Below are 10,887 nucleotides of genomic sequence, written 5' to 3'. Positions count from 1 at the left end.
TTACATTACGATACTTACTTTCCGTCAAGAACAGTTTAAAAAAAGTACGATATAATGAAATAAAAAAGTTTATTTATATCATAGTAAAAAGTTTATGTACGCGATATATTTATCGCAAATAATTATAATACATAAAGTAATTCTTTAATCAATATCTCATACGTAATTATGTAACAAAATCATAAATATTACGTACAATTAACATAAATTTTCTGTTTCTCTAAAACAGAGTAGTCGTCATCAAAATTGCTACGTGCATTATAAATGTCGGACAATGTAGCGAGTCTTATATTGCTCCGCAACAATTCGATCGTGGTCCCTTCGTGCGCATGGAAAATAATTTCTTTTTTCCTCTCGAACATGTGAAAACCATTTTCAGAAAAACGACCGCGTATATTGCCCACCTCTAGCCACACGAAGAGCGTTATATTGTCTGTCGATAACACAAACTTGAAATCGGGATAATTGGAAAGTTTTCCAGGTAAGGAGTGATTCTCTTCGATTTCCATCTGAAACGAGAGATATCAATCGTTTCTTCGACAGTTGCAACACGTCAAATGTCGATATCAAGATGATTTGCTTACGGTAACATTGGCTACTGGTATATCTGCATTTTTTAGTGCATCAGGATAAATATAATTGACTGGAGCGATCAAAGATCCAGATTTATCTGTGAGAGATAAAGCAGCTATGCAAGATCTTTTGGCGGATTCCAATGGTCCGCAACCTACTTGAACGAGAAACTCGTCTAGCCAGAAAGATGTAATTCTGATGGCTTTATTGGATTCCTGAAAGAATTAATATAGTCATGTGGATATTTACGCATACAAATTGCGTATACACGCGCTGCTTTTTTTCTCTCCATCGATATTTACTATTATAATATCATTGAAAGACTTTGCAAATACGGGTGTCATGGATCTCCAATTATAAACACGAATTTCCACTGTACAATTTGTTAACATATACAATCGATCAGATACAATATATATCGACAGTTCATTGGAAATGGACAAGTGTGGTGTAACGATAATAGGTGCAAAGAAATCTTTGGCGTAATAATGAAGCATCTTCCAGCGACCTTCGATATCTGTAAAAATGACATAAATGGAGGACTTTCAAACGACACGTATTAAGATTTAAAAAAATTCTCATAAGTTTAAATTGCGCTGTAGAATATTTCTAGTTCTAGTTACAAGATTATCATATATAAAATGTCTTTGACTATACCTATCGAAGACCATGAAGGAGCTTGCCAGACGTCGTTGAGCTGCCAGTAGAGAGCCCCCATTGTCATACCTTCGCCTATTGAATTCACCTCGGACTTGGCCTGCCTGTAAGCTTCCGTTTGTATCCTTATGGAAACGGCCTGATTGATCTGACTGAGATAAATGTAACTAGCGAAATCTCGGATGCTATCGTTATTTTGCGGTATAACAAAATTGTGCGAGATCAACACCCGCATGTACTGATTGCCGAACGGTAGATGTTGTCGATGTTTCACAAAGTCACTGTCTACGTGAAGATCTTTCGCGTTTTCCACAGCGGTCGCTATCGTGTATATCGACGGCCAAGACTGAAACCCGTACTCGGAGCAAAATCTTGTCCGAGGATACTGGGTGATGTCCCATCCATTTCTGATATAATTATAATAATGAACTGGAAAATATACGGCACAAGTACATTTAACGTTTAGTAAATGTGTTCTATTGGCATATTAAACAATTAGATATCTCGAAAACAACGCATTTCCGAATCTTTTAGCAAAGGAAAAAGAAGCTCATTTTTGACAAAGACTATAAATAGTATCCTATTTATATATGGGACATTCTGTATATATTACCGTCTCCGTAGAGATTCGAATAAGGATTTACTCCGGTATAGTTGTATGTTTCCTCGTACGCCCCGTTGCCCGGACTAGATACGAGGAACGGTCTTACGGGATCTAATCTCTCCACCTCTCTCTTTAACAGATTTACGTAGAGCTTCACATAATCCTCTCTGTAAATTCGAGCGGACCCAGTGCCGTACCAATTTCCATATAGCGCCGCTTCGTTCTCGTTATTACTGGCCCAGAGCACGATGCTTGGATGGTTCTTCAAACGTATCACGTTCTGCAGTATCTCCTGCTCAACATTCTTCAAGAAGGAATCGTTCGTGGGATACATGGCGCACGCGAACATGAAATCTTGCCAGAGCATGATCCCGTATTCATCAGCCAAGTCGTAAAACAATTTGGACTCGTAGACACCGCCTCCCCATATCCTCAGCATGTTCATATGTGTCTCTTTGGCGGATAATAACAAGTGCCTGATAGTGTCTTCCTTCGAGCCTAGTTCGGGGAAGACGCTGGCTGGAATAAAATTACTGCCTTTAGCGAAAATCGGTACACCATTCACGCGAAAGTAGAAGCTCAGTCCCTTTTCTAAAGGTTCCTCCACCAACTCCACCGTTCTGAAGCCCACGCGGATCTGTTTATGCAGTACACCGTTCGCCGTTGTCACAGTGGTAGTCAGATGGTACAGATGTTGTTTGCCATAACCGTTTGGCCACCAGTTCTCAACGGCGTCCTTGCCAGAAAGAAAATGTTAGATTATTGAAAATATAAAAGTAGTCACATATTAATGATAATCGTGTAGAAGAACTTACTGCAGGCACAATGAGTGAGATGTTAATATTTATGTATTTTTCGCTTGTATCAAGCATGATCTCACTGGTATTACTGACGAGTTCACTTTGTGAAACGTGCAATATCGACGCTATGTGACAACTAATTGTTGATAAATTTTCCTTCTTACTCTGTGTCGTTTCGAGAAATATTGTAACAAGGATATTCCAGATGTCCTTCTCTCTGCGTATGTCAGTTGTAACATCGTTGATCAATAGATCATTTACAGAAATCAATTCAACATTTTGCCTACAAACTTATAGCTTACATTATATTGATGAAAAATATAAACGAGAAGTTTATTGTAAGATGGATGATTTCTAATTACCAAATGCCAACCGAGGGAAAAGCTGGTCCCCAGTCCCATGAGAAACTAGCTTGCATTTTACGAATATGATTTACATGACATTGCCCATTATATTCCTTGGGTACGCACACTGGTGGTACAATGTAATTTTTTCTTTGTTCATCATATAAATCTTCAGCTACTTTGACAGCCGAACGAAATGCGACTTGCAGCAGATTCTGATCTTCCTATATATCCCAAATATAAAAACAAATTTTACAAGGAATTTTCAAGGAATATATATTTTATGCTGTTTGGTTGACACAATTCTCTTACCTTGATATAATCTGTCACATCAAAAATATATCTCAAAAACATATTTGAAGTCTGTCCAATCATATGACCATTCAAGGAGATATTGGCAAATGTATCAATCCCATAAAAAATCAAGACTATCTTGCGAGCTTTTAGAAAATCACTGTTTACTAGAAAAGTCATAGTTAGATTATATATATATATAAGAGAGAGAGAGAGTGTTCTATACTCATTTCAATTTATTTACCGTTAAAATTTTTGATGTAAACAACAGATTGATTTCCGACCCAACGATTATTGACATCGTTCCTTCCAAATAGATTATTCTCTATTATGTTATTCCTATATAAATCTGTATAAATTCCTCCAGGAACAGTTGCGTTAAAATTAATGTCTATAGAAAAGAATAATTATTGAGTATCTACAGATAAAAACATAGAAAAAAAAGAAAGAACATCATGTAACTTTTATAAAAAATCAAGTCCAAGTTCCTCTTACCATTATTGCATCCATGAAAGAGTTCCTTTTTATCTGAAAAAAAATATTTCTTGTAGTAATTTAAATCATCAATGAGGATGTATATATATATATATTCTTTGTACTAATTATACACACACAAACGTAGTTTTATCACATATATGATATATTCAGAAGTTTGTCAAAAAGAAATGGCATATCTATTTTTGAGAAAGGATAAGAATATTTGATAATACGTACGACAGATATTAATGGTCCCTCTCCATGCGCCATTTAGGGTTATAAATTGACAATGTATATTTATTAAAAAGGAAATCCATAATATCAAAATGAAGAATTTCATTTTAGCAGCTGTGACAGAGATATATTGAAGTACGAGGTAACTACTTGAAACAAAAAATTGAAAGTAATTCAGTAAGAAGTTTATATTTATTTATTATTTTTCGCATTTCATATGCCGAGCTCCGATAAATATAAAGATAAAAACGAGTAGCGACTTCTTATTTAAAGAGAACTTTGTTATTATATATCTACCGGCATAGACCACTCCACTTTTCTTATCAGAGTTTATCACCTTAGATTAGGCCAAAGTTTATCAATCCATAACCTTGATATTGAGAGAAAATGATAATATTATCCCTTTGCATAAGATAGCTGATATAGATACATTTTTAAGAGATAAAAACTCTATCTAGAAAAGAAAAGTCACAACTCTCAATACCTCTTCGAGTTGCAGGAGTGATTTTTTGAGTGTCAAGCTTTCTTTATAAAAGGTTAATAAAAATTCTTGAAAATTTGAATATTTTAATGCTATTTTATTTATAAACAATAAATTTTATTAGTATAAAAATATCATATGTTAATTTACATTTCAGTGCATTAAGATAATTTTACAGAAATTAATGCATATATATCGAGCTTATACGTAGAGCCTTTTGAAAAGTGCTCTGGAATTTACAAAGTATCATTCGAGAAACTTTACAAATCGCTTAAACATATTATATCGCTTAAACAACTGCATACATATGCAAAATAAAGTTTTATTTGTATGTGAGTGGAATGTATTTATATATATATTTAATGGCCACATAATATTCACTACCTCCTTTCGTCTTTCTGTAATTTTTGATACTGATAGAAATTAGTAGAATATTTATGCAATATAATCGTTAATGCAATACATTGCCAAAACAAAATAAGAGATCTTTATCTCCTAATAATTTTTATTGTTATTAAAAACATAACAAACAGAAAAAAATTGAATCTTTATAATGATATTTAGATGGAATTTGAAATAAACTTATGAAAAAAGTGATTGACAACTGCATCAAGATAAATTTATAAAATCCCACAATTTGCAATTTTAGTTTTAATACCAGTTTCTGATGAATTTAAAGTAAATTATTTTTCAATTAAAAGGCACTAACTATGTCAGATTTATGAATGAAAAAGCGGGGCTTTTCATGAATTAAACTTTATTACTTTCAGGAACAAACAAGATAACAAAATCGTATTCTTAAATTAATTTCAAGTAGACTTTACTTAAATAAAATTTTGTTTTGAAAAGTTCATAATCTGAAAAATTTGTAATATTGAAAGTTACTTTCTTCAACACTTTTTCATTAAGAGACAATTTTTAAAACTTAAGTGTTCAAAGAATCGTTAAAATTACTCGAATTACGAGACACTCTGTATTATATGATATTCTGTGACATAGAATGTTATGCAAATGCAAGAAACATGCATATCGATTGCTTAATGCTATGCAATAGCTTAATTCATGATATGCCGTAAAGCTTTCTTCAAGTGAAATAGAAAATAATTATACGTTTGAAAGAAAGTCCTCGTATAACGACCAATATAAATATTCCCTTTCTATTACAACATATCATTTCCTTTGATATATAGTTTCCTTTTTCTATTAGTATTTATTTTTGTTTTGTTATCAGAGGGAAACTGGCCCAAATAAGCTATCTCGGAATCTTTCTGTTCATCGATTATTCGCTTAGAAATGTGAAAGGATGAAGCAGGTACAGTATCAATATCTTGAGATCCTGAAGAAAAAGAAAATAAATCTAATACAAACGGCAATTTAACTGAAATAAATTAATGGAAAATCTTTTAAAAACTCTTTTAAATAAATATAAAGAAAAGAAAAAGAAATGCATTATTTATATGTGTGTCAACAATATATTTAAAAAATAAAGAAAATTCGGAGCCTTCAAACAAGCTCATCAAATTTTCAATTCCCAATGTGATTTATAGATTCTTTGCATAAACTTGTATAAAGGCAGATGTTTATAGTTTTTTTTTTTATATACCAAAGAAAGTTAGCAATCGAAATTTGTTTGCTCTGTACAATTAAAAAAATTATCTAATGCATCACACGATAAGATAAATATTTATCAGAAACCGGAAACACACACACATCAGCAAACAATAGATTATGTAACACTGAACGTACCATGCGAATGCCTTTTATCATGCTTACTGATACATTGCTGAACATGTTCTTCATATTCCACCCCGTTACTAGTTTTGTATTTACTGCATATATTACATTTCAATATAATCGCGTCATTATCGTCCTCTTCATTATTTATCTCGAATTGTTCGCAATCAGCGGCATGATTTTGTATCTCGCTATGCGGAAACACCTTATTACATATAGGACAACTTACATTATTTGTCGAAATAATTACATTATTAGATTGATTGCTATTCTGTACATCCAACTCCTATAGATTATAAAAAATTAATATTATTAAAAATTCAGAGAGAGAGAAAGGGAAATAACATAATTTAACTTACTGGATTTGTTTCAAATAACTTGTCCTCATCATCAGACATTAGTTGATGCTCCCAGCTATTTCCATTCTTTATCCTACTTAATTCTTCTTCTTTTTTTTGTTGTTGGCGAAGTTTTGGTCTCTTTTCCTTTTTCCGTTCCCCATCGTTCTCATTTTCTTTTGCCGTTGCCTCCGTTTCTTTACCCGTCTCCGTATTACGAAGCGACACTTGTTTCTCGTGTAATCTAGATAGTAACACTATCGGTATTGGTAATGGTCGTATCTCTACGTTTTTTTTTACTGCAAGCTCTTCCTCGTCGCTATTCCAGTCTACCATCAATTTCTGATGGATTTCTGTTTCTGTCAATGTATTCTTTTGCTTTTTTGTCTGTTCGACAATTTTATTCCTATTGGATTGCCGCGTCTTTGGAAATGGTTTCGACGTAGCAGTTCTCTTTCTGTGTCTCGATAGACTTAAACGTGCCTTAGGATTGGGTGGTATTATTCTTCTCGGATATGTATTTAATTCTGTCGGTACACTTTCATTTTTTTCATTGGTCTTAGAGCATACAGATTTAATATGCTCATTGTCGAAATCTGTATCGCTATTGTTATCATTGATGGAGTTTTCTTGACGCGCGATCACGCTCGATGTTGCTTTTTCACGATTGTCATTATGCCCGTGTTGATTCGCGGCACGTTGTATGTTACTCGATTTACTGTCAGATTGTACTCTCTTCTTCTTACCACGAGTGGAATCGTACCACTTGTCTTCTTCGTCCTCGGTGGAACTTTCTCTATTCAGACTAGCGATGAGAGAGCTCGCTTTACGTTTACTAGCTCGCTCGTGACTGTCTTTGTATGTACATTCTGTTGTGATCTGTTCAGTCTTAGGTTCTGTTAATGGCTTTTTATCCAAACTACCATTAGCAATGCCGACCTACAGAAACAAGGATTAGAATCAGAATAAAAGTAAACAGAATTGAATGAAGTAAACAACTATGTTTTCTTTTTTACACAAATATAATTTATTCAAAAATGTTTCGCAGTTTACAGCATTTAATAACTGTGTTCTTGTAAACGCTCATATCTGTGTACATATCTGTGTATAAAAGCAATATTTTATAATATTAATAAAAAATATCAAATGTCTTTCTTATAATTCATTCGACAACAAAATACTACAAACTGACTTGTATAAATAATTTTGTATACATACTGTTATAAAGTTAAAATGTAATGACATCAGCAAGTAATACATGGAAGTTAGTTTACACACAGTATTAATAAATCAAAATGTAATAGATGCACCTTTTGGACATAGCACATATTGTAACAATATATTGTACTGTCTCAAAGAGAGACAGATATAAAATCATGTCACAGAGTTCTCATAAAAGATAAGAATCAAAGAAAAATTATTCACCAATAAAATTTTTATAAATTAATGCATTCTGGTATAAATTAAAATTTCTATAATTTGACTTTATCGATAACTCCAAAGTATTTAAATTGACGAGCTTATCAGTGATGCTTAAAGGAGTTTTCTCAAGCCATATGTGGACGATTTCTTTCAGACATATCGAAATAGCATATATAATAAAAAGTGAGTATACTTTTAATAATATTCTAAATGAATACAAGATCTTATATCTAAGAAAATAATTGCATCGCAAAATAACAAAATAAAATTCAAATACTGGCAAAATCTTCTAACATCGAATTGGCATATAAATGGTCTCTTTTGTGTTAAAAAAATGCGTATATATGCATATTATGAAAAGAAAAAAGAAGATCTTATGCTCATTAGCGATATGAGCGATACGGGAGGGATTGTAGGGTACCCACCTGAATGGGTGACCCCCATTGAAATATCGAATTAGCAGGGAGCCAACTGTACCACAAGTCTGCTATTTCCTTCAAATGCTGGCACATAAATCGTATTGCTTGGTCGCGCTGCTCGGATGTGTGCGTTTCTTTGCAGTACCTGAATGGTACACGTTCCTCAGTCGAGGACCGATTTGGTTGTTGCAAAGGCACGTCGTTTTCGTTGATACAGACATCGAGCGGGTTCAGTCGCCATCTTTCCAGCCTTTGAACAAACTCGCCCTGCATATCCTGCACCGTTTTTTTGTCCGCCGCGTTCTGGCTCTCTCGTGGAATATTTGTTGATCTTGACGAGAGGAAATGATTTGTACTGTGGGTAGAATTGGTGCTCTCAAACTGTTTCTCGAATATTTCATCACTATCCGAGCTCTTGCGCCTGTACATAGGGTTTCGTACTTCGAAAAGGGACGGGGATCCCGGATTGTTGATGTAGTGAGCAGTCTTATGCTCGTGCACTGTTGGAGATGTGCGATTCAATCTATAAGAGTATGATGGATGTCTAGATACCTCTGTACATTCCTGTAAAGCCATTTCTTGCGATGCATTCGCGTCAGACGCAATTTCCGAGAGATGTTGATTATTAGCATGCCCCTGAAATATTTTTAAGCAAACAATATATTTCACTTCTTTTCTAATTTCTTGGATTCAACATACACATAATGATCAAACTTCGAATTTGTAATAATAATATGAAATATTTTATATTTCACAAGATATCACATAATTTATATGATAATGATAATTACACACCTTATGCGTATCTTTATTATTGGCAACCTTTGATGTGTCTTGAGACTCGTTGATAAATCCAAGTAATTGTTTCATTTGTTTATATGTGAATTGTGGCTCGTATATTCCGATATCTAAAGAAAAATCGATAATTATCAATTGTGCTTGTAGCAAGTGACTCTTAAGTTTTTTTTTTTTTTTTTTAAGATTAAATTTCACAATAGTATAAAAAAAATACATATATATATATTAATGATCGTTGGTTTAGGACAATTGCATTCTAATATGCTACACACATATTGAGTAATATTTGGCAAAATCAATGATTTAAAAATTAACACAGTTGATTCTTTTCTACATTACTACGTTGATATTTCGCATCGTTTCGCCGCAAACGAATCCAATTACCCGTGAGCTCGCGCTTCATCTCTTCCTCCTCGATCTTCCTCGCGGTTAACCTCTCGTTTTTTTCCCGTTCCATGCTGTCCGATATAAAGAGCGAGTGAGAATTTGTGGAAATCGTGCAAAATAATCTTCCGCTTCCTACAGATGCACAGTGTCAGAGTGTCATGTGCCTCGCGTGAAATATTTGCTCTAACAGAACGTAAATAAAGATCTCTCTACGCCGCAATCATGCCTGATTGCTTCTCCCTCCAGCCTCCAGTTTCCTCTCCTTAGATCGCCTTGGATCGCCTTGTCTCGCAATGTCGCGAGATGATACTAGATTAGATATATAATATGTCTTTCGAACATTTGTTCACATTAGTTGTCTTCGCACGGATAGCACGCCGACGAGCTACGGTTCCATGTCTATCAATAGGTTTGTTCTTTTTAGCTGAACTTTTTGCAGATTTTTCGTTTTTCCTTTCCTTCTTTCGAACTTTTACATATATATATATATCTATCTCATTCCAGTTCAGTTAAAAAAAACAAAGTTATTGTTATTTTTCGCCTGCGTATGTGCATATCGAAAAAAATTTGATATTAATAAAAATTGCCAGAAAATACAAACTTCTTGAAAGAGACCTTGGATCTTGGACTTTGGACGATCCTTAGCGCCTCTGATCACAGAAGTGGCGAACTAAATGTGGACCACGTGACGAGCAATAGACTGTCGCGCCAAATTTAAGTTATTAAGATGCGCGTGCGCGTCTGTATACAGGGTATCCGATCAATTGTTGCTTCTTGAGCACACTTTGAGACGCATAAAAGTTTTTAAAATGAAAATGCCAAGATCATAATAGTTTCCACATGCAAATCAAATTATTTAAAATTTGCACGCTCTAAGCACGACAACAATTTATGAGATGAGGACTGACAATGAGATAAAAAATCCTTCTCGTTTATAAACGCGACGCGCGAAATAAAATGCAACGGGGTATTTAAGAATAAAATATATGGACAAGGAACAAAGAACATATAAGAATAATCTCCTATTTATAGCAAACGATACATTCTGATACGTAGATGTTGAATAGATAATATCTTTTTTACATTTGTTTTGTTATTAAGTTTGTGTGTTTCTTTTATTATATATCTTATCTTATTACGTGTGTATTATTCGTAATCTTTTACTTTATATATATTACTTTTATTTTTCTCTCACATGTGTCTTACTTCGATATCTTATCATGTATAGTTTTACTGACCATAAAAGCTAGCGCTCCAACTTACTGCTATATATTACTTATACATAGTTTACGACTCTTTTAAAGATTATGTACCTATAAAATATT

General features: G+C 33.6%; 1 protein-coding gene across 1 annotated transcript; it reads right to left on the bottom strand.

Annotated features, from left to right (window-relative positions):
- Positions 1-54: 54 nt before the first annotated feature.
- Positions 55-10,640, bottom strand: LOC115233475 (beta-mannosidase). Its single transcript, XM_029803933.1, has 15 exons — positions 9,560-10,640; positions 9,173-9,285; positions 8,384-9,013; positions 6,558-7,475; positions 6,238-6,484; positions 3,768-3,800; positions 3,517-3,663; positions 3,291-3,439; positions 2,997-3,202; positions 2,650-2,917; positions 1,844-2,570; positions 1,231-1,659; positions 876-1,090; positions 585-788; positions 55-509 (listed from the first exon to the last, which is right to left on the bottom strand). The coding sequence occupies exons 1-15, from the start codon at positions 9,630-9,632 to the stop codon at positions 189-191; spliced, it is 4,680 nt and encodes a 1,559-aa protein (XP_029659793.1). The 5' UTR covers positions 9,633-10,640; the 3' UTR covers positions 55-188.
- Positions 10,641-10,887: the final 247 nt, after the last annotated feature.

The sequence above is a fragment of the Formica exsecta genome, unplaced genomic scaffold (assembly GCF_003651465.1).
Source record: "Formica exsecta isolate Colony F162 unplaced genomic scaffold, ASM365146v1 scaffold175, whole genome shotgun sequence".
Taxonomy (NCBI): domain Eukaryota; kingdom Metazoa; phylum Arthropoda; class Insecta; order Hymenoptera; family Formicidae; genus Formica; species Formica exsecta.
Note: the sequence above shows the minus strand (reverse complement) of the source record. Positions and strands in the feature narration are given on the sequence as shown.